Source organism: Pyrus communis, chromosome 1, assembly GCF_963583255.1.
Source record: "Pyrus communis chromosome 1, drPyrComm1.1, whole genome shotgun sequence".
Taxonomy (NCBI): Eukaryota; Viridiplantae; Streptophyta; class Magnoliopsida; order Rosales; family Rosaceae; genus Pyrus; species Pyrus communis.
This window is the reverse complement of record NC_084803.1, coordinates 20,561,260-20,587,677: the sequence shown is the minus strand read 5'-3', so window position 1 is coordinate 20,587,677 and position 26,418 is coordinate 20,561,260. Positions and strand designations below refer to the sequence as shown.

Below are 26,418 nucleotides of genomic sequence, written 5' to 3'. Positions count from 1 at the left end.
AATATACATCACTTATGACATCATATTGTACCCAAATATAATATAAAGATGTGATCTTCCTAAGTTCCAAAACGAAAGCATCTAAACCAAATTTACCATATATTATTATATTGATTTGATTTATTTTGTGAGTGACGCAACGCAACCCTCCAATGCAAGTGGAAGATTAAAAAAAGAAAAGCCAGGGAGCAAAGGGCCACAAAGGGGCAAAATAAATGAGATGAAAAGGAAAGCAGCTTGTAGCTACTAGCTATTACCCCATATCCAATCCCATCAAATATAACCACATTCCACTCTCCAGTGTTCCCACAGTCGAAAGCAGAGAATCCAACGGTGGAGGAACATCCTGCGCGGAAACACGGAGCCGCTCTCGCCCAACTCCTTGGAATCTCCTCATCTCTCTCTCCAGTCTCCACACCCAGACCCAAACACTCCCACTTCTCAACACACCCATCTCCGTCTCTCTCCTCTATTTATATCACCCTCCCCAGGCCTCCTTGGCCAGCTTAGCTTAATTTTCCCCTGCGCTCTCTCTCTCTCTCTCTCTCTCTCTCTCTCTCTCCCTCCTTTGCTTGGACTGAAAGCAATCTCATGTAATTCTGACTGATTCACTTCCACAACAACAAGGATTGTTATTATGAGTTGCAACGGCTGTCGAGTTCTCCGAAAGGGCTGCAGTGACACCTGCATGCTCCGCCCCTGCCTCCAGTGGATCGAAACCCCCGAAGCCCAAGGCCACGCCACTGTCTTCGTCGCCAAGTTCTTCGGCCGTGCCGGCCTCATGTCCTTCATCTCCGCCGTCCCTGATTCCCAACGTCCCGGTTCGTGATTATTCCGATTGTACCCTTCGTTTTCACGACTAGTTTTCCCATTTTTTCGTTTCTGATTTTTGTTTGTTTTCAGTTCTGTTTCAGTCCCTGTTATTTGAAGCCTGCGGCCGTACGATCAACCCGGTCAACGGAGCAGTTGGGCTGCTCTGGACCGGCAACTGGCACGTTTGCCAGGCTGCCGTTGAGACCGTCCTCCGCGGCGGTACGCTCCGGCCGATTCCCGAGCTCCTCGGCGGAGCGTCCACTCCCGACGAGGCCTCCGAGGCCGATGTCGGCGGCGTCACTATCTCTACGGACATGTGGAGGCTTCGAGATCTGAGTCACAACTCCGGTTCCTCCTCCCGGTTCACCAGCTCCCGGTCCGCCAGGGCCTCCTCGCCGAAACGCAAGCGATCCGCCGCGGCCGACGAGTCCTCCATCAAGTTACTTCAGCTCCAGCAACACGCGGATCTGGATCTCCGGTTGACCCCGACCCCGTCTTTCAAACCCAAGCCCAAACCGGAGACCCGACGACCCGGAACCCCGTCCATGAACTCGGATGAGTCCGGCGTCACCACGTGCTTCGAGAGTGGGTTCGAAGATCAACACCCGTACTCTTACGCCGTCGGAACGGAGAGAAAGCTACTCAACTTGTTCCCCTGAGGAATTTTCCCTTCCGCCAATTTTTTGTTGGTGAATCCGACGCGGCTATATACTCTCTCTCTTCTGTAATATCCCTAGTTTTATCTCTTTGGGGGTTTTCCCGGAATCCATGTCCGGCGAGTTTTTGATGATCTCCGACGGAGGATTTCTCTCTTCTTCTTTGTTGTTGTTACTGTTTATAGAGATAAAAAAGAGAGAAAATTGAGAGTTTGTGTGACATTAATAAATATATAAATAATTAATGGTATTTATATCTTCTTCTTGTTTTTACAATTTTGTGTAGTTTTTGTATCCAATTTGGCTTCTATTTTCAGATTTTATTTTTTGTTAAATAAATATTTATATTAACAGGGCAAAGCCGAAAGAGAACATGGAAAGCCGAGAGAAACTCTCACAGTACCAAAAAAACAAAGGGGAAACAACCCCGAAACAAAGCCCTGCATATAATGAGTTAGACCAAACCCTACTACCCATTAATTATTACCCTTGAATTTTACCAACCCTTCTAGGTCTCTCCTTTGATTTCAACCTCTCTTTGCTCCACTAATATAATTAGCGAAATCTTGGAGCGATAGTGGGTTGAAGAGACTCATAATATTCACGAATACAATTCATCTCGTGCATGGAAGGTTAGAATTTAAGCACTTACATGTTTAACCTATACAAGTTTATGTAACGTGTGAGTGTAGAGAAAATAAAATAGTTTGAATTGCAGATTGTTAAGAATTTAGAAGCGTCAACATGCTTACCCATTTCGAATTGGAAAGTCATTAATCGGGAATGAAAAATGAATGGATTCAACTAGTTCCTTTAGTTGATCAGAACCGGGTATTGAATTACGGAGTTGGAGTGGCACCCACACTTTTTTTTAGTTTCATTTGTCGCAAACAAAGGTGGAGGAAAAAAAAAAAAAAAAAAAAACTCCTACATTCTCAGGTCCTCTTGGAGCATTCAACTCAAAGCCTAGATCTTGAAACCACAAAATCTCCTAACATTACAAAAATAGTAGACAAAAGATTTTTATTTTATTTTATTCTATACTACAACAATCACTTAAGGAAAAAAAGAAAAGAAATGAGAGCCTTAATTCCGACACAACATTATCATTGCGCATGATTTTTAAAATCGCAAGTCAATGTGCTCATAAACATTACTTAACTACTTGATAGACAGTCTAGCATAGGGATGGGCACGGCTCGGTTTAAGTGCGGTTTTGAATGAAACCGAAACTGAAACCAAAACTTTTTGTAGTTTGGTTCGGTTCGGTGTAGTTTCAAATGATTTCAGTTCAATTTTTAAGCAAAAATGTACAGTTTAATATTTGAAATGCTTGTTAACTCAAGCTTTACATGAATGCAATCAACAAAGAAGAATAACTTTCTTGGCCTTTTGGCTAAGATCAAGTGTAGCAAACTCATCTAAAAGAACAATAATTTCTAGTAGGATCATATATCAGAACTTGGAATGAAAGACATCATAAATTATAACATATTAATAAGCATCTCCCAATCTGGACACCACAGAGAGTGCTCCTAAAGGGTACAAATCTAGTGTGGGATAATGCATTCAAGTGCCTGATGATCCAATTTACAATGCATTTTGTGTCGATTTCTCAACATCCTTTGTGTGGAACATTTACCCTTTGATTACATGTCTAATGTAGGACAATGCATCCAAGTGCCCACCCCAACTGATGGGTGATGATATTATGTCGAAGGCTAAAGAAAGAAAGTATGCATAATAATATTCTCGTGTGGTTTAGTCCATACGATGTGTATGGACTCATAACAAACAACCAATTAAAACAGAACATTTAACATGGACATTTAATTAAATGTTTATTAACATTTGCTATGCGGTTTTCAAAAGCCAAAACCAAAACCTAATCGTTTCCTACATTGCAGTTCCGTTTTGCAATTGCAAAACCGAACCGTTAGGTACGGTCCAATTTGGTTCGTGTTTTGGTTTTAGTTTTCTATTTAAAATGCCCACCCTTAATCTAGCATATTATGTTACCAGATAATACATGTGTCAAACTATACAAGTGACGAGAGTGGAACTATTGTAGTGAAACATGAATAATGAAGGGTAAAATTCAATAGGGTGATTTTAATTTAATTTATCTACTTACAAGGGTGGAACTGTTGCAGTAAAGCATGAACAGTAAAACATGAATGTTGAAACACAAACTATAAAAATGACGAGTGAAACTATTGATTAATTCAGAATGAGTTTAATTTGATTTATCTATCACATAAAATTTGAAATTTGAAATAATTGAACGCAATATGAGCATTACCACTACTTTAGGATGGTAAAGAAAAAGGCACTAAAAAAATTGAAGTAAGCTATTTGGACGTAGGGTGGGTGGGGAATGCGATCTGGTATACTAATTGTTATAATATAAGTAGTTGGATATTTGAAAAAAAAATCAAAACACTTATATTATGGGAACATTTTACTCACCTTTATAACTATGGTGCATGCTCACAATACAGCTCATCATCTGACATATGTCATTTCAACTAATTCTAGTTCACTTTAATAGTAAATATTCATTTTCTAATTTAAAAAAAAAATTAACTTACTTAACATCTGTCAAATAATAAGGTGTATACCAAGCAAACACCATACTTAATGATATGAGCAATAATGCCCCGGGCCCATCGTAGGGAGAAATCGAATATATTTGGTAATTTTAATGGAATGATGCAGAGAGGGAAACTCAGAAACTAAACTGTAGAGATGGAGAAGGAATCAAAAGGGTTGTGTTTGGGGGGACCCACTGCTTACAAGGCTTGCAGTTTGTGCGTCTCTTTCACCCAATGGCAAGCCAAGATAGACGGACCATGTCAGCGTCGATTTTGGCTGTCTCATTATTTACTATATTAATAATAAGAGCGTGACATCCACACTTCATTTTACTTTTCACACATTTTTTTAATTTTCGACTGTCAGATCGAATGAATTGAAGAAGATCAACGGAAAAAAAATTATCAAAGGATGTGTGAGAAGTAAAATGAGGTATGTGGATATCACATCCCTTAATAATAAACATAAAATTATAATGATATAGATTTTCACTTTGGTGCTATGTAGCCTTAAATGATGTGAGTATTGGATGACTTAAAATCATAAGACGAATAAAAAGCAATAATCTAATAGAGTTTTTTTTTTATCACTTGTAAGTGAGAGGTCTTAATTTTGATTCTCACCAAACGTGAATTTGAACCACATTATTACTAGTCCATTGTGAGACTTAGTCCCTTTTCCACACTTTAATTTCAATAATATCGTTGTTTAAAATTAAAAAACAATTTCGGTCATCCAATGTCACATCCTGACCTGAGCCCCCACCACATCCCGGACTCGACTCCATCGTAACACGATTTTGTCTGCTTTGGGCCCCTACCACACCTTCACGATTTTTTTTTTTCTGGGAACTCACACGAAAACTTTCCAGTGGGTCACCCATCCTGGGATTGCTCTCGCGCGAACTTGCTTAACTTCAGAGTTCCTACGCAACTCGAAGCTAGTGAGCTCCCAAAAGGCCTCGTGCTAGGTAGAGATGAGAATATACATATAAGACTTACAAGATCCACTTCCCTAGGCAATGTGGGATGTAACAATCCACTCCCCTTAGGGGCCCGACGTCCTTGTCGGCACACTTTCGGCCAGGGATTGGCTCTGATACCAAATTGTCACATCCCGGCCCAGGCCCCCACCACATTCCGGGTTGCGATGTGTCATCCAATGCCCTTAGCATTTAATACTACGTAGCATAGAAGAATTTCCCTATGAAATAATGTCATATTATACGTGATATTTTATATTTGAGTCTAAATAGAAGGCAAAACATCTCCAATACATGTGAGACTTAAAACTTATATTTGAGTATTAAGGCAAAGTGAGACTCAAATTTGGATTTCAATATGAGATTTGAGCGCAAGGTGAAGCTTATGCTAACCAGTAAAAATGTTATTCAATCTAGAAAAATGAGATTTGAGTTTTGAGTCCAATGCAGTGCACATAACCAAATTGTTAAAACTCAAATATGAAGTTTGAGTTTAATGTTTGCTCCTCCAATGCATTGACACTCTATATTTGGAAAATTTAATAAAAAGAGTTAATAACACATGATCTTATTCTATTTTAAAGTGCGGATACTTTGAGATAAGCCACTCAGTAAGTTAACACACTAATTAAGTATTCAACTCATTAACATAATTAAATTAGTTAATTTGAAATCATGAACTTACAAGTGTAAAAAAATATTAGTAAACTGTAATTTAAATTATATTTAGATATTTTAGTTCTATGTTGATTCTTTATAGAATTCCATCCACTTGAGCATTAATCAGCATTGCCTCCTTCTCCTATCTTGGGAGTGGGTGGGATCCACTTCGACACCACCACCACAAATTTACTTTCATATTTTAAAAATGTTCAAATATGGCTTCTTTAGAGGGAATATTTGACGTCAGCCACCAATTTACAATTCTTTTTCCTCATTTCTTTTTCAAGTTAACCTAATTATATTTTTAAATAAATAAAAGAAATGAAAAAAAGAAAAGAAAAGGAAAAAAAGGAGTAAGTGATTGAGTCACTAGCGAGGAGACGGCAGGACTCGGGAAGGTTGGAAAATGATTTTTAGCTAAAATAGTTTTTGAGATTTGCATAATACATCATTTTGGTCTCTGAGATTGAAAATCAATAGAAATGGTCTCTGAGATTGTCCACCATCCATTATTTTGGTCATTCCGTTAAAAACTCCGTCAAGTGTCCCGGAGTTCTTGGCCAGAAGTTTGGGCAATTTTCAAAGCTTCGTAACTCAATCGTTTCTTAACCAAATTCAACCCATAATATATCAAAATGAAGATAGGAAAATGTAGAACAACATTATACCTATTTGGAATCCCAATGGTTGCCAGAGATGATTGGAAAATAGCCTGAAAGGTGACTGGTCCGAGGGAAAGCTGGAAAACTTACCAGAAATTGGGTAAATTTAAACGTTCATAACTTCTTCAATACTCAACAAAATCGAGTGATTCAAAATGAAAATCATACTTCTCAATGAGATAAAGAAAATGGTACCTTTCTAGATGGCTAATTCGCCGTGGTTTGGCCGGAAAATGGCTCGAAAGTGGCTAACTCGGGACCAAGACAGCCATTTTCGAGCCGTTTTCCGGCCAAACCACGGTGATTTAGCTATCATTAAAGGTACCATTCTCTTTGTCTCGTCGAGAAGTATGATTTTCATTTTTGAATCACTCGATTTCATTGAGTATTGAAGAAGTTTTGAACGCTTCAAGTTTACCTAGTTTCTGGCGAGTTTTCCAGTTTTCCGGCCAAACCAGTCACCTTTCAAGCTATTTTCCGGCTATCTCCGCAACCATTGGGTTTCTAAATAGGTATAATCTTTTTCTACAATTTCCTATCTTCATTTTGATATATTACGGGTCAAATTTGGTTAAGAAACGATTGAGTTACGTAGCTTTGAAAATTGCCCAAACTTTCGGCCAAGAGTTCCGGGACACTTAAGGAAGTTTTTAATAGAAGGACCAAAATAATGGATGGTGGACAATCGTAGGAACCATTTCTATTGATTTTCAATCTTAGGGACCAAAGTGATATGTTATGCAAATCTAAGGGACCATTTTGGTTAAAAAGCCATTGGAAAATGGGGGGTTTTCTTTCGGTGCTGGAAAGTTGTGTATGGCCGCATTTATAGTGGAGCCCATGGAACCTTCTCCGTCCCCAACATTATGAATGGGTTCTACTAGTGGCTCAATTTTGAGTGCAACTTACATGAAATGAGTTTACTAATATATAGTATTACAAACCAATTTAATATATTACTATGTGGAAAAAAATTTGTACTTGATATTATATTATTAAACAAAAAACGCTACATGACGATGAACTCGTTCAATATAAATTATTTTCCCAAGTCACCGCATGGCTCCCTCCAAGTTTCAACCCACTTGGAGAACTTGGCGTTGTCTGGTCTTTGATGCCCTAACCCAAGGAAGCACCAACTCCATAAGCTACCTACTTGCTTACGGTACTCATCAAACGATCAAAGAAGCTATGTCCTACCTACCCAACAGTACAGTTTTTAATATTGAAGGAATTCTGCCACCATTGTAGTACATACATGCATGCACTTGTGTAATATTACATTGCATTTGCATGACATACACGTTTTTGTCCGTAGGAATGCATGAAAATTTACAGTTACATGACACGCATTAGTAAATTATAATTTGAATATTTACTTCACCGAAAGGGAGTTTCTTGGGTGCCACAGGCCACCAGACTGTACCGACATTGCACTAACTAAAAATAAACGAAAACAAATGAAAATTTATCCCACTATTCTCTCTCTTTCCTCACGCTCATCTTCTCTCCTCATCTGCTTCTCCATATTTACACGGAACCTTGATCATAGAAAGTAGGACGTCCTCACCTCCTCTCTCTGTAGCCACAACCACTGCCGTCGCGATAACCGCTACCTTCGTAGCCATCACCATCACCAGCATATGCACTTGGGTACACGATAAAACCCATAAGGCATGGATGATTGAGGGAGTGGTTGTTCAAATTCAAAGCTAGCGGGATGAAATTTTTTTAGGGTAGTGAGACTAAATTTTTAAAAGAAATTTGTTAAATTAAATTTTATGAAAGTTGATATTTGAATTATTACTTAAATGTTGATAAATGTGCTCATTTTTATTGGTGAAACATAATTTAGTTTGCAAATTTTGTCTACAAATTTAGTTTCCCTAACATTATTATATTTTTTAATATTTAAAACTCGGGAAGTAGAAATTCAGCAGAAAACTTTAAAAACCCTGAGAAATTGGGTATTTAATTTAGTGCCGGCTTCCGAGAGAGTTGTCACGTTTGGAATCCTCTGCGGCAACTCTGTCTCCTTGCTGTGCTATTTGTCTTCATTGTCTCTTTTGGTTGAGACTCTGAACAATGGCAAGCCAAGAATTTATGTTACAAGGGGCACAATTTAGATTGGATAAAGGAAATTTCATTTTGATAACTGGAATATATAGAAACATATTCTCATTCTTTTGGTCACCCTGATTATTAAGGATATAGATTACAGAGTGAGTCTATGATTGAATTTGATATCAAAGGTTGAGAATAAAATATTAGAAGCAGATCCATTTAAATTTATTCTTGACATCAGATTCAAGGTTGAGTGACAATGAATTACTTTTCTCCTTGTGTGACCAAGAGAACATCTTTTTAGAAACATAAAGTACGAGAGAATTTGAAGGGTTTTGTTGTGCTAATTTGGACACTTGAATCTTTTTTTTCTCACTCAATTTCATAGATTATATAACAGAGGAAGATGAGAAATTAAGCAAAATAATAGTCAGCAAGCGATGAGAAATTTTTTCATATCCTATAAGTAAAAAAGAAAGAACAAATTAACTAATATCACTAGAGAACCTTGGTTTTGAATCTTTGATGCCAATAACTAAAGCCATTGTATTTCTTTGTTGGACTGAAATTGATTTGAATTGACCAATACAATTAAACTCAAGTTGATAGTGGTATTATATTCGTCAAATTCAAAGGCTAGATTGTAGTAGAGACTTATAAGAGAAAATTTCAAAGTAAGCTTGAGCCTAGAAAATTTTAGACTCGACCCAGGCCTACCTTAGTTCTAAGGTAGCTTCGCCATTGAGTCTGAATCTTCAAACGAGACAACAATCAGGGTTCTTGTGAGATTGAGCATTTGCAGAATGTAAGCATATTTCAATATTCTAATGTGATCCACATGACATGGTCTATGTGTGATATATTCGGTTTACTGAATGTTGTTTTGGAAGCAATTTCATTGGTCAAATCATGAGAATAGGTTTTCTGTTGTGGCTTATTTTAATTTGACAAGGGATAGAGGCCGCACAATAGAGAAAAAGAGTAGGGAAAGAGATGTGTTTGTAGGGTTATGTAGAGGATGTGTTATTCCCCTACAAAGTGCCTTTATTTATAGTAATAAAGGAGGGAAGAATCCTTCTCCTCCAAGGAATACAAGTCCAAATAGGGAAGAATAACTAGTATCAAATCAAATCTAGGATTTACACAATCACACTTTAATACAATGTTTATAACACTCCTCCTTGAGTGTGTAAATACTCAAGTAGATTCGGCATCATGTAGAGTTAAGGAAGTCGACTCGTTGGCACTGATTTTGGGAACACGCTAGTCTCAAAGTAAAGTAGGAACTTGCATATGGAACTAAGTCTCACAAAAAAAAACCCAATGGCTATGGTAAAACCTAAGTAGGGACAAAACCCATAGTCCAAGAAAAAATGCGAGAGTAATACAAAGTCAAGAAACGTCTACAGGATGTCATCAGAGATATGATCAACCCAAGGAAGGTGCCTTGTCAAAACCTCGTTACATTAAGATCAAGCAAATGTACTTTAGGATACTCCCTTTGAGTTTGACAATAATTCCAAAAAAGAACTAACAATGTTACAACTCAGAAAGTTTACACATTCCTATTCCTTGAACAAGTTTTTGAAACGTTGCATTCGATAGTGATTTGATGAAGAGGTTCACCAGGTTGTCTTGTGAAAGGATTTGCGTGACTTCAATCTTCTGATGCTCTTGTTGTTGATGTGAGAAGAAGAACTTCCGCGCAATGTGCTTGGTGTTGTTTCGTTTGATGTAACCATTCTTGAGCTGTTCGATGCATGCTGCATTATCTTCATAAATTGTCGTCGGGACGTCAACGATGCGGTAAAGATTGCATGAGCTTTGAATATGGCCCATAACTACTCTCAGCCAGAAGCATTCCTGAGTAGCTTCGTGTAAGGCGAGAATTTCAGCATGTTTAGACGAAGTGGTAACTAAGGTTTGTTTAGTTGACCTTCAAGATATTGCAATGCCTCCAATGGTAAAGGCATAACCCGTTTGAGAACGCGCCTTGTGTGGGTCAGATAAGTAACTTGAGTCGGCATAACCAACAAGGCAGGAATTGACTCAAGATAGGGGGTGCGGCATCACTCGAGGATTTGTAAGGATAGAATAGGCCTAGATTCGTAGTACCTTTAAGTAACGGAAGATATCTTTAACACCAATCCAGCATCTGCATGTTGGTGCATTACTGTTTCTTGCCAAAAGATTAACATCGAATGAGATGTCGGGTCTAGTGCATTGAGCTAAGTACAATAAAGCGCCTATTGTACTTAGATAAGGAACTTCGGGTTCCAAAATCTCTTCATCATCCTTCTTGGACGGAAGTGATCTTATTTTGCATCAAGTTACCGAACGACCATACGAGTACTCGAAGGCTTTACTTTATCCTTGTTAAAGCGGCACAACACCTTCTGGGTGTAGTTCGATTAATGTACTAAGATTCCATCCGAACGGTGCTCTATCTCGAGACCGAGATAATATCGAGTTTTTCCTAGATCTTTCATCTTAAATTCCAACCTTAGGTGCACGGCAATTCTCTCGAGCTTTTCAGGAGTTTCGATGAGGCTTATTTCATCGACATAAATTACAACAATCGCAAAATCGAAATGTGACTTTTTAATGAACACACAAGGGCATAGTTCGCTGTTCACAAATCCCTGACTAGTCAAATACTCACTCAGACTATTATACCACATTCTTCCTTCGAATCATAGAATGAATGCCTCAGCTAAATGGAGAGTATGTTCTGGGGTTTGAAAATATTTGATCCAGTCAATGTAAGTCATTTGCGAAATGAGCGGTAAAAATACCGCTTGTCAAAGGTTCTAAGTAACAAATAATCAAAGGAGAATCATATTCGACATATATTCCCATCATTCGCTGATGCCCCATTTTTGTACGTAAGGGCGTGAATTCGGCACATAGACCGCACAACAAAAAACGTGCAGATACGATATGACGAGTTCGTATCTGGTAACCAGCTGAAGGGCACTATATGGTTATGTCGCAACAGACCTCAGGCGGACCAACATGGTTGCATGCAATATTGCATTGCGCCAAGCAGCGATCAGGAGTTTAGTACGTATGACCAACAATCGAGCAATCATTTGTAAACGCTTAATGAATGCCTTCGTTAGGTAGTTCTGGGTGTGAACATGGGGTACTGGATGTTCAACTTCAACCATAACCGATATGCAATAGTCATCAAAAGTTTTAGATGTGAATTCTCCAGCATTATCATATCGAATATATTTGATTAGATGATCAGGATGGTAAGCCCTGAGCTTGATAACTGAGCCAACAGTTTGGAGAAGGCATCGTTCCTTATGAACAACAAGCACATGTGCGACCAACGTGTGGAAGCATCAACCAATACCATAAAATATCTAAATTGTTTGTAGGGAGGGTGAATCAGTCCACAAATGTCACCTTGAATCCTTTGTAAAAAAAGTAGGAGGATTCGAGCGAATCTTGTCATAAGAAGGCTTAATGATAAGCTTTCTTATAGAGCAAGTTTGACATACGATTCCTTGAATCGAACCTAAACTTTGGGTTAGTGAATGCCCGTGTGACGATTTGAGGATACGGTGCATTGCCATTCGTCCAGGGTGTCCCAAACAATCATGCTAAAGTGTACATTCGTGTGTGGTCCTTAAGGTAGGGCTAGCCACATAGTGGCTCTGTATAGGACGTATGCTTTTAGTATATAGACCACTCAGGATACACTTCATCTTCTCTAGAATACGCTTTTGGCCATATTTGTAGGAAGTGATGCATAGGAATTCAACTTCACTTTCTACATAAGTTTCACCATGGTAATTATTGTCTTGAATGTCCTTGAAACTCAACAACGTTCGTCTGGAACGTAGAGAATAAAATGCCTCTTCAATGGTGAAGATAGTGCCACTGGACAACATTATACGTGCCTTACGTATCCTTTGATCATGTTGGATGGGCTTGAGAAGGTTGTCAGAGGTGCATTCTTAGGTACGAAGTTAGTGAAATCGATGCGTTCACGGAAAACGGTGTGCGTGGTTGCAAGATTTGCCAGACAACTAACTTTTCTACTAGTCATATTTAGAAATAAAAATTAATTTGAATTGGTCACATGCATAAAAGTTCTGAAAAACAAATATCCATTCAAAATAATTTAAGTATTCGAGGATGGTAATTAAAAAAAACACTTAATATCCAAAAACAAATCACCAACAAATAATCCAAACATAAAGGAAAATTGTTCAAACTTAAACCAAAAAACAAGGTGGGTTTCGACCACTTAAGGGAATTTGCCCCCAAGGGTCTAATATTCAACTAAAAATAGTTCATGTCTAAGATTCTAATCTTCCACAGGGGTAATTGCCTCTTGAAAATCAGAATCCTCCATCCTGGTACTTTCTAGTTCATCCACTTGCATTGACTCAAACTTCTTATGTCGAGAATGATATCCAGCTACAACCTTCGGGGGAGCATAGCAAACATGAAACCAATGGTCTTTTAAACCACATTGGTAGCACATATTTGTATCCATGGTGTCAGGTGCTTTACCCTTATTCTTGAAGTTTAGGGTCTTGAGAGCGAGGTTAGAACGCTTTTGGGCTTTGTTTCTTTCCTTAGATGGGCTTTGGCTCTGTTTACATTGATGGGGTGGCTTCTAGCCACCCCTACCATGCCAATATTGGCGTTTTGGGCGTTGGTTTGTTCTATGATGTGCTTCAGGCACAACAGTTGCCCCGGTAGGTCAAGTTTGATGATTCTTCATTAACAACTAATTCTGTTTTTCAGCGAGAAGTAAAATGGAAATCAAATATGAAAACTTAGTGAACTTTTGAGCCCTATATTATTGCTGCAGGACAATATTTGTAGCAAAGAAAGTTGAATAGGTCTTATTTAGGAGATCCTCTTCGGTCAAGTTCTTGTTATAGAACTTGAAAAGTGATCGGATTTGACAAACTTTAGAATTATATTCATTCACAGACTTCAAGTCTTGGAAGCACAGATGCTACCAGTAATGTCTTGCTTCAGGCAAGAATATGTCTTTTTGGTGATCGAAGTGATCAGCTAAAGCGACCCAAAGTGCTCATGGATCTTCCTCAGTAAGTTACTTGGTTTGCAGTGCATCATGAATGTGTCTTTGGATGAAGATCGTAGCAATAGCTTTCTTATCTTCGCCAACCGGGTTATCCGTCTCATCTTCAATAGCGGGACGCATCTTTGCGGTGAGGTGGAACTTCACAACTTGGACCCACTTGAGGTAGTTTCTTCTAAAGACCTTTAATGCGGTGAAGTCGAGTTTGTTCAAATTCAACATGTCCTTGTCGCAAAAATAAATGGACAACAATGTGGTTAGTATAATAGAGATAAATCAATCCATTCACATAGTAGTAGAACATTCAAGTTCTAATGGACATTTTGTTGGTTTAAAGTTTGCATGAAAAAGCTTCGGGTTTTCATGAGTGATGTTTTTAAGGAAAACTACAGGTTTTCAAACAAGGCATGTTTCGAAAAACTTCGGGTTTCGAAAGAATTATGAACTTCAAGTTCATATGTCCCTGCAGACAAACACAAATATATATAGAAATATGCAACAAGAAATATGCAAATAGATCTTCAGTGTCTATAATTATAATTGAATTAAATATTTGGACTTCGGGCCAAAATTAAAGTATGGGTGAAAAATTATAAAACCCAAAGTGCCTAAAAAAATAGGCAATTAAAACTAGGGGCCCAAAAACAATGGGCCAAAGCCCGCGGGTGGGCTGATTAGTTATGGCCTTATGGCCCAGGCCTAAAAATTGGGTTGAGATAGGTACGGGTAGTAGGCCTAAGAACAAAGGCCCAAAAAGAGCTCTGGTTTAGTGCGGCAAGGAGCAGGCTAGGGCTATAAGCCTTGTACAGAGGTGTGCTCTAGTGCTTCGTAGCATATGTATACCTGTGGGATGTAATCTTGTGCGTCGCAGCACATTAGAACATCACAACCATGAGAGGCTGTGATTAGGTGTATCACGGTGCACGTGCACCGAGTCACCGGCTACGAGCTAGGATCTGGTGTGGTGTCGTGCATGGGGACACCGTAGCCTTATAGGCTGGTGTCACATGGACTGAGCCAATGCAGTGGCTTACTGCAAGCGAGCCCAGAAGGAGAAAAAAACTTTGTTTTTTATTTTTATTTTTTGTTTTGCATTGTGGGGCCGAGGTCATGGGTTGGCCTAAGAGGCCATGGGTATCCAAACATACCAGTCGCTATTGGGTTTATTCGCAGGAGAAGAGGACCAACGCCACCGCTTCAGGCGGCCATTTTTATAGAGAAAAACCTTGGGGATGAGTTCGTGAATCAATGGGGATCACGAATGTGAACGAAGATAGGGAAATTTCAACGTTTTAACCAAAAACCTTAGAAATTGAAATCGAAATTTCAAAAAAAAAAATCTGATGAGATTCGAAGAATCTTAATCAAAATTCATTGGGGGACGATCTTCAGGTGGTCGGGACGATGACCTAGGGGCAAGGTTGGGCTGCTAGCCCACTTGTGATGGTGGGGATGCCATGGAAGGCGTCCGGGTTTTGGGTTTCAAACTTGGAGCTTGTGGTCTCGTGGTTTGGTGCAGCCGTGTAGGTTGCAGGCTTGGTGTTGGTGGCTCAATGCGACTCGGCTGGAAGCCAGCGGCTCGCGACATGATGGCGATGGGATAGGTTTTTTGAAAACTCTAATTTTTTTTCTTTATTAATTCCAGATTATAATTAATTTAATTTCATGCATATTCAACATATAATTCAATGCATGGACATGTATTTAATGCAATTCATGGCAATAGCAATTCACATAATTCAACAATAATGGATATAATGCATACACAATTTATGTAGAATCTAAAATTTAAAAAATGTAAAGTTGGGTCATGCATTATGGTGGTTGCAAAAATATTGAGATAAAAACCGTTGTTTTGGAAGAACTTGATTGTGTAATGATATTGATGAACTGGTTTGATGCAGAAAACTTCCACGTCAGATTCATAAGCGCAATGGTAGGAACGTGTTGTGGCTTATTTTAATCTAACAAGGGAGAGAGGGGGGCATGACAGAGAGAGAGAGAGAGTAGGGAGAAAGATATGTTTGTAGGGTTATGTAGAAGATATGTTATTCTCCCTATGCAATGCTTTTATTTATAGTAATAAGGGAGGAATAATCCTTCTCCTCCAAGGAATACAAGTCCTAATAGGGAAGAATAACTAGTTTCAAATCTAATCTAGGATTTATACAATCATACTTTAATATAATGTTTATAACATTTTTTATTAATACAATGTTTATAACATTTTCTATTTTTTTTATTGTGATGGGTGATAATTGATGATGGGCTTCATTAGGAAATGGGTCCACTTTTTGCCTATAATAGAGCACATACCCGTCTAATGTGTGCATGAATGAATAACAAGTATTAGGGTTTCAACGTGCAAATAAGGCTAGAGAGAGAAAACCTAATTTTCTCCATACCGACGGCTCTTCTACGGATGACTCAAGATAGAGATTGTAGATGACATTTGATGGCTAATTATTAAGGTATATAATTTACGTATTCCGCATTAATCATTTGTGAAAATCATGGAATTCAAGATCTTGGCTCATGAATTGGGTCTTATGACTTTATCTAGTTTTATGTTTACATGTGGTATAGAGCATGGTTAAGAACTCTTATGATTTTCCATAAGAATTTAGGGTTTGATTTATTTCGTACCTGTTTTCCATGATTGATGATTTGATTACATATCTATGAGTTATTGTCATTAATAACCAAAATTTAATCCTTAATTTCAAAAATGTCAGTTTTTATCAAAACTTTCAAATATAGGAAAAAAAATCATTTAAACAGACACAAACACCCTCATAATTTAACCCAATTACACCCAAAACCAAAACCCAAAGAGGGAGGAGAAAACAGTGAAGTCGCACACCAATTGCCAAGCAAACTTCCAAATTCAAAGGTTGTCTTCTCGAAATTACCATGGATACAATTTTATAAAGCGATGCTTTGCCCACATTTATTGAATTGTCTTCAACTTCTCTCTCTCAAAATTCCTATTTATTTTGTTTCAATTGTAATTATTTTTACTGATAATATACTCTTAATCAAGATCATTGATTTTCCTTTTATAAACATGTATCTCTACCTTTCCCTTTGAAAGCACAAAAGTGAAAAGTCAATTTCATCTCAAGACATCAAACACTATTTTTGTGACATCTCACATTGCCCAGGGGTGTGATCCTTATATGTATATTCACATCCCTACCTAGCACGAGGCCTTTTGCGAGCTCACTGGCTTCGGCTTCCGTAGGAACTCCGAAGTTAAGCGAGAAGGGGGCTAGAGCAATCCCATGATGGGTGACCCATTGAGAAGTTGCTCGTGAGTTCCGAAAAACAAAACCGTGAGGGAATGGTAAGCCCAAAGCGGACAATATCGTGCTACGGTAGTGGAGCGGGCCCGGGAAGTGATCCGCCCCGGGCCAGGATGTGACAATTTTCATTTGAGCAACACCTATGAAGAACTTTTCATCTGATAAACAAATCCATTACCTTTTCACAATTTTGGCTCAATTGTAGTTTGTATTTTAACTGTTCTTAAAAATAAATAAGAAATATTATGAATCCTACAAGGTTCTGGGTTTTTTTTTCAGCATGAAATTCTTCCCTGGATAGTAGAACAATGGCTTTGCATTTAATGACACAACACAGAGAGCAGCTTTTGCATTTGAGGGTCAAATTTTGAGGGTATTTCGGTACTTTTGCATGAGTGTTATGTCATATTTGAAATTTTTTATAAAACCTGACATTTATGAAAATAGGGATCAAGTTTAGGCTATTAATGATAAAATCTCCATATCTATCCGCAACTTGACTGTATGTATATATACTCTGAATTAACACTGAGTGCGGTGATCTTTGATCCTTTTTAAATTAATTTCTCACTTTGATTTGGCCGGAAATGAGTGATTATAAGAACTTTTCGTTTGGTTCGTTCCGTTTTAGCTTTATGCGTGAAGTCTGGAAAGTTTCCATAGATTTCTAATTGGTCTTGCAAGTTTTATTTTTATTTTTATTTTTATTTTTTATTATAATAATAATTATTATTATTTTTTTTGTGTGTAAAAGATAATGGCACACAAATTTATATTTGAAGTTCATGCCCAGAAGTGGTGCATCTTGTTTGCATGATTAAAGATAGCTAATAAACTAATCTTTTATATGGCTAGATTGTCGGTTTTTAAAATGTGTATACATGAGATAATGTTATCCTGTACTGAATGTATTTCTCTTATGGGTCAACTTTTATGGAGTGGTTTGACCAATATTGCATACTAATTAAAGTTTAGCAATGCCGTATGTTGATGCACAAAATTAACGTAAAGTGTCAAATTTGTGACTTTGCAAGGTTTGCTCCGGTCATATAGTGAGGATAATATGTAAAGAGATAGGGATAGGGAAGCAAACACAAGATGTACGTGGTTCACTCTAAATTGGGTTACGTCCATGGGATAAAGGAGTTCTCATTAATAGTGAAGAGTATATACAATACACAGGTTCAAGCATAATCATCATTTGTGAGTTCTAATGGTGAGTTTAAGTATAATAATGACATTAGGGCTTCATAGTAGGAGAATGATCTTCTTTTATAGTTGAGAAGAGTCCGGCTTTCGTCTGCGATCAATGTGGGAGAGAAACTCTTGTGCTTCGCAAGGGTGCTTTAGCATGAACCTTTCAGTGGGTCTCTGAAGGTATGAAGTTGATCGGTGCTCAGTAGTTTCCGAATTGGTCAAGTATGGTACAAACAATGCTCTCCCAAAGTTCGTGAGTGAAGAAAGCTTCTTGGCTGGGGACTTGCAAAACCCAAATCACTGAGTAATCGCGAAACTTCTAAGTATCAAGATGTAGTAGCATACAATGGGAATCCCCACAAGTCTCCAAGAAGGATATATAGCCGAGGAAGATGGCTTGGTTTTTGTTGAGTAACCGAGGGACCAAAGTGGCAGCCCAAAACCTTCTTTGTTTTATCTGTTAGGTCCAAAGTCAATATAGAAAAGGGTTTAAGACTGGGCTGGAATCCGAAAGAACAGATAAACAAATTAAAAGGTCTAAAGCCCATGTAAATTCCATGGCAAGCTGAATGTCGATGCTTCCCCAAAATTAAGAAACATGCACCTTCCATCTATAGCACATAATGTGCTTCCACTCTATCCCAGTTCACTGCACCCCCACTTTTTTTTTTCTTTTTTTTTTTTTTTTTTTTTTTTTTTTTTTTTTTTTTTTTTTTTTGTTGGTACGCCTCTTCCAAACCGCCGAACAAGAAATCCTTCCGACCAAAGACTCTGGAGATACACTGGAAGAGCCTTCGGGATTTTGAACCGAATGATAGAGCTCATCTTCTTGAGAATGTTTATGACATGAGTGATATTGATGACATGCGTATTGCTTTTGAATGTTTTGCTATGCATGAAGAAATTCATTGTTTGGATATGTGAATCATGTTGGTTGTACTACTTTAGTTTCATTCACTATGTGTGAAACTAAATACGTATGTTGAAGCTTTGAGTTAAGAATATAGAGGTAGGTCAACGTGGACCAAGTGTTCCAGTGTTAGAAATGTAAAAGACTAAGACAAAATTGTCTGAATTCCCTCTTTGTGAAATATTTGCTAAATGGCTTGTGTTACAAAGGATCCCAAACGGTTGAAGGTCAAAACATTTGTAATATGTATGTCTTCTTATAAATAGTCTTTCCTTCAGTACCTAATCCCCCATTTTGAAAGAGCGAGGCATGACCCCATGGTCATAATAGTTGAACGTACGTTCACCCTTGGTTGTCTTGATACGAACCTTTATCCGTCTTGTTGTAATGAGCTTGCTGAGAGAATAAATCACTAAAAGAAAACATAGAATAGGTGACCAAATTTTATGTGGTGCCCAAAAATTTGTCACAAATTTTTTCTATATGTGACAAATTGTTTAGATATGTCACACATGACTAGTTTGCTAGGAAAGAAATTAGAGAACACTTAAGTGACGATACATACGTCACATATTCTAGAATTAAGTGACGAATATCATAAGCGTCACCTATAATTGTTTTGATGAAAAAGTGGAGGCACAATTTTTTTGAGCTCCTTACTAAAATATATGGTAGGGAACAATAGCGCGTTAATGAAATATGATATGTGAGGAATTTCAAGGTGGGTCACATATATGTATTCTCGGTGACAAAAGTGGTTCCTCACATTTCCAACAATGAATAGAATTGCCAAAATAAAAAAGAAGAAATAGAGTAAAATATTAAACACATTTGAGAAAGCTCATTCACTTTCCTTTTCTCTTTGTTGCTCAAAGACTCAGAGTTATCCTCCCTCTCGTTGCCGTGACCCAAGCCATTGACTCATCTCTCAATCTTTTTCTCTCTCTACTGCGACATATCGGGATCTTCTGAGCCAAAAAGCTCAAACCCTCTCTTAGAGCAAATCCACCTCTAAAAAAATAAGTCAGCACCCATCCTATTTAATCCACTTAGTGAACAGTGATAGACCCCAATGAACAGTAATAGGCCAAATGCATCTCCACCCCTAAAAAATGCGTTGGCACAAAGTCTAAAAAATATGATGGCATAAACGATCTCCACCTTTACAAAATGCACTGGCACCCAGTCCATTTAAAATATTATTAATTTTTTTTTAAAAATAATAAATAAAAAAATAGTTTTTATTTTGGATAGGAATTTTTTACTAATCTCGTCACGCCACGTGTCATTATTCGAATGTATTATTTTGTGAATAGATTTCTGCTAAGATTTTCAACCAAACCCGACGTGCCTCATGTCGCTATCTTATTTGATGTGTTTAAATAAAGTTCCAAAAATAAATTTGAAATTACATAAATTTTTAAAAATAAATAAGAAATTACACAAAGTAGTAATAATAAATAAGAAATTACATCTGTGACATCCCACATCGCCCAGGGGAGTGATCCTTATATGTATATTTCCATCCCTACCTAGCACGAGGCCTTTTGGGAGCTCACTGGCTTCGGGTTCCGTAGGAACTTCGAAGTTAAGCGAGAAGGGGGCTAGAACAATCCCATGATGGGTGACCCATTGGGAAGTTGCTCGTGAGTTCCCAAAAAACAAAACCGTGAGGGAATGGTAAGCCCAAAGCGGACAATATCGTGCTACGGTGGTGGAGCGGGCCAGGGAAGTGATCCACCCCGGGCCGGGATGTGACAAATTGGTATCAGAGTCAATCCCTGGCCGGAAATGTGCCGACGAGGACGTCGGGCCCCTAAGGGGGGTGGATTGTGACATCCCACATCGCCTAGGGGAGTGATCCTTATATGTATATTCCCATCCCTATCTAGCACGAGGCCTTTTGGGAGCTCACTGGCTTCGTGTTCCGTAGGAACTCCGAAGTTAAGCGAGAAGGGGGCTAGAGCAATCCCATGATGGGTGACCCACTGGGAAGTTGCTCGTGAGTTCCCAAAAAACAAAACCGTGAGGGAATGGTAAGCCCAAAGCGGACAATATCGTGCTACGGTGGTGGAGCGGGCCCGGGAAGTGATCCGCCCCGGGCCGGGATGTGATAACATCTATTAATAAAAATAAATAATAAATTACATAAAGTACTAAAAATAAAGATGAAATTACATAAAGTACTAAAAATAAATACGAAATTATACAAAGTCTGTGGAGCTAGGATATGTGGTGCTAGGATCTTCGTTGTTAGGATCTGTGCAGCTAGAACCCCCTCAACTTGTTTTCGCATCTCTTGCACGCCTCATTCGTACCACATCTCTTTTTTCCGAAGTCCAAAAATATTTTGAATTTGGAGACAGTCCTACTAGAGGCTTGTTCATAGTGTCACGATCTGCTTGAACCATCCTTTTTTCTCTAAGCATCTCATTTTCTCGATTAAGTGCTTCTCTAATTATCTCGTTCTCTCGATTAACTATTTCTCTTTGTCTCTCAGACTCCGCATCACGTCTCTTAGTAGTTGCTAATATTGCTACCATAGCAGCAGCTTTTTCCTCATCTTTAGACTCTTCTCGCGCCATGTTCAGTTCACATTGGCGAGCAAGTTCATCCATATATTTAGTGTAGTAATTTTTGGAATAACTACCTTTTTTCTTTGATGCCTTTTTACCTTGAGGCTCGAGGGACTGACGAGTCAGTTAGGTCTTCGGCAATTCTTCAGGCGTCACTTCTGTCTCTTCAAATGTGTCGCCTTCTTGTTTGGCCGTGTCTGCCTCTGGCAAACTGTGTAGACCTATGTTGTGCATGACAATTTATGGACCGGTTGACACAATTTTGTATCTGGGGCAATCTTTGACAATTTGCCAACATTCCCATCTGTTAAATGATTTGTTCTGGTTCTTCGCATTGTAGAATGCATGTGCTTGTAGTGTCTATAAATGTGGGATAAGACAGTATTATAAAATGCGGGTGTAACACAAATAAATAAATTAAAATATTGATACGGGTGGAATGCATATAAATAAATAAAAATATTGTCACCTGATCAGCTAAACTTATCCCATTATGCAAATTACCGGAAGTATGCGAGATGGCGTTTTTCCAACAATTAAAGGATGTGTTGAGTTTTTTTCCAACGACTTTGAAGACCTTGACTACTTCTGGCGTCTTTTCCATGTACATCGCAAAATGCTTTCATAATTTTACTCCACATTTCTCGCTTATCCATCTCAATACCAGTAATCGGGTCATGAGTAGTGTGAACCCAACATTCACACAACGTAACATCTTCAATGAGCTTCCACGAAGTCATTTTTTTCTCTTAAAGTGTAGGAAATATTGAAATGTGGTGTAAGGTGGAAGATGAGGGCTAGGTATTTATAGAAAAAAAATTAAAATTTTTCTGTACTTTTTAATAAATTTTCTATATTTTTTAACATTTTTTCATAATTTTTTATAAATTTTAATGTAGTTAATTAATCTGGATCGTTGGACTTGAAAAATATTCAAATCCAACAGCCTATAAGTTGACATGTGGCCAACGTTCATAATTCTGATCGTTGTGCCTTTTTTTATTTTATTTTATTTAAAATTTTGAGGGTAAAACGTGGACCGTTGATCTGTGATCGGACTATCTAAATCAAAATTTTTTTTTGACTGTTGGAAATCCAATGGTCCAAAAAAACTAGCTGTTATAAATCCAATAGCCCAGGATGGGCCACGTGGCCTCCTATTTCGTTTGATGGGTGAGCCTGCACATGCGGGCCCCGAATTTGAATCTTGTTGGTGATGCGCGCCCAAATGCGTGTGTTTCCTATGCGCCTAGTGCAAAAAAAATTTCAAATGCCCGCCGAAGCCACGTTGACGTCAACATGGCATCAGATGGGTCGTCTCATTCCTCTATCTATTCTGGGCTGGCCTGTGGCTTGGCTTGGGCTGTGTGCCAGCCTAAAGGGTTGGGGTGGAGCAAATTGAAGGGAACCGGGCCATTTGTTGGCCTGGGTGCCGGCCTAAAGAGTAGCAGTGGAATTGCTCTCATCTTTTCGTTGTTTACCACACCTCCACAACCAAAAACCCTAGAGACCCATTCAACCAACAAGCCAAATCCACACCCCACACCAACCAAACTACCTCAACCTGTCGCGCCTCCACCTTGTCCCAGTTTCTCGCTCGACCATAAAAAACCCAAGAACCCTAGAAACCAATTCCCCAAACAACTTAAACCTTTGCCAAAATTATCCACGCCTACGAGACTACTCTATCGCCCAATGCCTTAAGGTTAAATGAATTCGTTTTTTAATTATCATTCTTCTTAACTTGGGGTTTTGGATTAGCAGGTAATTGCCTCCAATTTGAGCAGGCCAGCAGCCCTCCATCTTTGCATCCATATTCTGAGGCCTCTAATTGGGTAAAATTTGGTTTTTATTTTTTAGATTTTTATATTTAAATACTATATATATCCTTGGCTTTTTCTATTTGTTTTTAACTTGCAGGTTAACATTCATGAATTTACAAATAAAAAAATTGAAGGACTTATCACAAGCTATAACTTTAATCAATATGCTATCTCAATGCATCAATTATTTTAGAAGGACTTACCACAAGCGAGCACACACCTCACTAGTCTCTAGCAACAAACATATATATATCATTGTGTAGTACTGCTTTGTCCTAGAAAAAAAGGAGCCTTGCACAGAATGACTCTTTTTTGCTTTGCTTTTTTTTTGTTTTTTCTTTCTTTCTAGGGCTTCTGCATTTGGGGCATTTTGGATGTTTGATTAATCCATATTTGGTATTAATTTTCAATTACTGGTTGATATTTGGTTGGTTATCCCTTTTCTGGTTAGTGATGAGTCCATATTATACCATATATTTTACCCTAATCTTAGTATTAATTTATTGGTTATTTTGGTAGAATTTTGATACTTTGTTATATATTTCCAATATAGGACATTCGACTTTCTGTGGAGCAAAAAGTGATCAAACAGATGAATTTTGGAGTGATTTTAATTGGAGAATGTTCATGGGTCTTTCAAGATGATTGTATCAAAATTCCAGATTTTTGTACCAAGCCGTTTGACCATGGCAATGAAATAAAAACCCAGCCCGCAGCTTTCCCAGATTGACATTTTTGGACGTTTTGGGTATTTTGAAGGTCAAGATGGCATATTTTGAGGAAGATTCCTTCTGCATATTTGTTGGGGACGTCTCAAACTTTAAAAAGAGACATTTTGGACCAAAAAAGAGTTGATTTGGTCGGTCAAAATACTAATTTTCTGAGAACTCCGAATTTTAGTTCAAATAGGAAACCTTTTATTTTCTGTTTTATTATTTTATTATGTTTCCTAGTTTTATTCTAAGACCTTTTAGGGTTTTGTTTTGTAGTAGTATAAATAAGGCTTTTTAGCCATTAGGGTTTGGAGAAAAAAAGGAGGAGAACGCAACACATTGGCTTTAGAGAGCTTTTGACAATTCAAGTTTATTTTCAAGGTGTTTTCTATCTATGTTCTTAATAATATTTTGTTTTATGGTTGTTAGTAACTAGTTTCGCTTGCTAGGGCAAGGCCACGAGTCTTAGCAAGAATATGTAGTTTCTTTTCAATTTACTTATGATATTATGCATACAGGTTTTGAATTGTCAAACACTGTGCTTTAAGATATTTGTCTTGATGATTGGCCATCATTAGGATATTTAGAAAAGTAATTTGATGAAATTTTGGCAAAGGGCTGTCCTTGAAATTGGCGATGACTTCTTGTGGTTAATATATGTAACTTCTTAGGATGGACGACATGTCTTAAGGGTTATGTGGTTTTTCGAAAGGTTTTCACAAAATTTAATGAGTCTTGCATGTTCACATTTGATCTGGACGTCACGGACGGGTTGCATGTTAGATATACGTTATGTGTTGGAGGTTACAAGTAGGGCATACTTTAGGAAAACCTAACCTTCAAAGTATGCATGTGTAATTCATAAGTAATTGAAAGAACCACATAGGATTGTTAAAGTGATGGCGGAACCCTAATGCTCAAATTGATATTCAAAACTATTTTCTTTTGTTTTCTTTACTTTCCCAATTTATTTACTTGTTTTTAATTAAATTCGTTTTTAATATTTTAGATCATAAAATCAACATTTTCTAAACTTTGTTTTCAAATAATTAATTAAGATTTGGTTTTAACATAAATTATTCATTCAATCCCTGTGGAAAACGAACTTGCTTGAGCTGCTATACTATGACAACCTTGTATTCTTGCAAGTATTTTTAAGTATTTTTATCCCTACTTTTGCAGGTGTAAAATCCTTATCAGTTAGTATTACCTAGTCATTTGAGTTTCTTACTAAGTTTGGTTGCTTTGCTTTATTACCAAGTCATCATTTGGGAATGGAAATTTTAGGTCTCATTGTTTTTTAGGAATGGTATAATGCTCCCTTGGGTTTGGTTCTAAAAGCTTCTACATTGTACGCTTGTATGTTATTGACCTTACCATATGTGGCACGAAATTGATAAGCTGTAATGGACTAGAATTTATGCAATCTAAGCATATAATTAAATTTCGTATTCATAACTAAAGAATTGAGCTTCTATGCAGGTTTGTGAGGAACTTGTGTTGGCAAGGTTACAATTAGAGCTTGAATGATTTCTTCTGTTTTTTGGTACTAATTTTCAGTTAAGGTTAATAGCTAGTTGGCTAACTTCTATCCCTATTATTTGCTCCTATTAAGAATTAGTTGCATGCTGCATGCTTTTCGTTTTAATGGAATCTTGTTTTGAGATTTAGTTGAAGTTATTTTTGAGTTTCTTGCTGAGTTTAGTTGCTTTGCTTTACGTAGTCATCATTTGGGAATTGAGGATTTTGGTCTTATCGTGACATAGGTGATAGATCTATGACTTTATACATAAAAATGAGTAAATTCATGATTTTCTTAATCCAAGTTACTACAGAGTTCTATAGGAAAATGGAGTTTCTGTTTATGTCCATATTCTTGCAACCGTAGATTAGTTTAGAAGTTTAATTATAATTTAAGTAGTTTTTGTTAATTTTATATTTTGTTAGTAGATTATCTAGTCCTGACAATTGGAGTCTTGGTAACTTACTAGGCTATGGTAAATTAGTGAAATCAGATACGCAAAAGGAGAATGAAGATATAATAGCACAATTGGAGGTTTGCAAGCCAATGGTAGACCAACAGCATCTCCAAAGGTAGTTAAATCAATTTGGCCTTCGTTACTAGTGATATCAATTTTGATCTTTATAAAAGTTGAATGCTTTTAAAATGACAGTGAATAAGTAGTTTTGTGGTATGACACTAGATATGTTTTTTGTGTAAACTAATGACATTTTAATGTAGAATGTTTTCAAGTAAAATTCATATAATCGTAAGAACAAAAATATTACCACAAGGGAGGGGCAAAACCATTTCATCCAACATGCAAGGAAGGCTCACAAGGTAATGAAATTAAAGTACTTTAGAACTCATTATGTAATTTAGATAGG

General features: G+C 37.6%; 1 protein-coding gene across 1 annotated transcript; it reads left to right on the top strand.

Moving 5' to 3' along the window:
• The first annotated feature begins 230 nt into the window (after positions 1–230).
• LOC137745614 (LOB domain-containing protein 37-like) lies at positions 231–1,729 on the top strand. The gene is made up of 2 exons (XM_068485595.1): positions 231–821; positions 904–1,729. Exons 1-2 carry the CDS (start codon positions 638–640, stop codon positions 1,470–1,472), a joined length of 753 nt encoding a protein of 250 aa, XP_068341696.1. The 5' UTR covers positions 231–637; the 3' UTR covers positions 1,473–1,729.
• Positions 1,730–26,418: the final 24,689 nt, after the last annotated feature.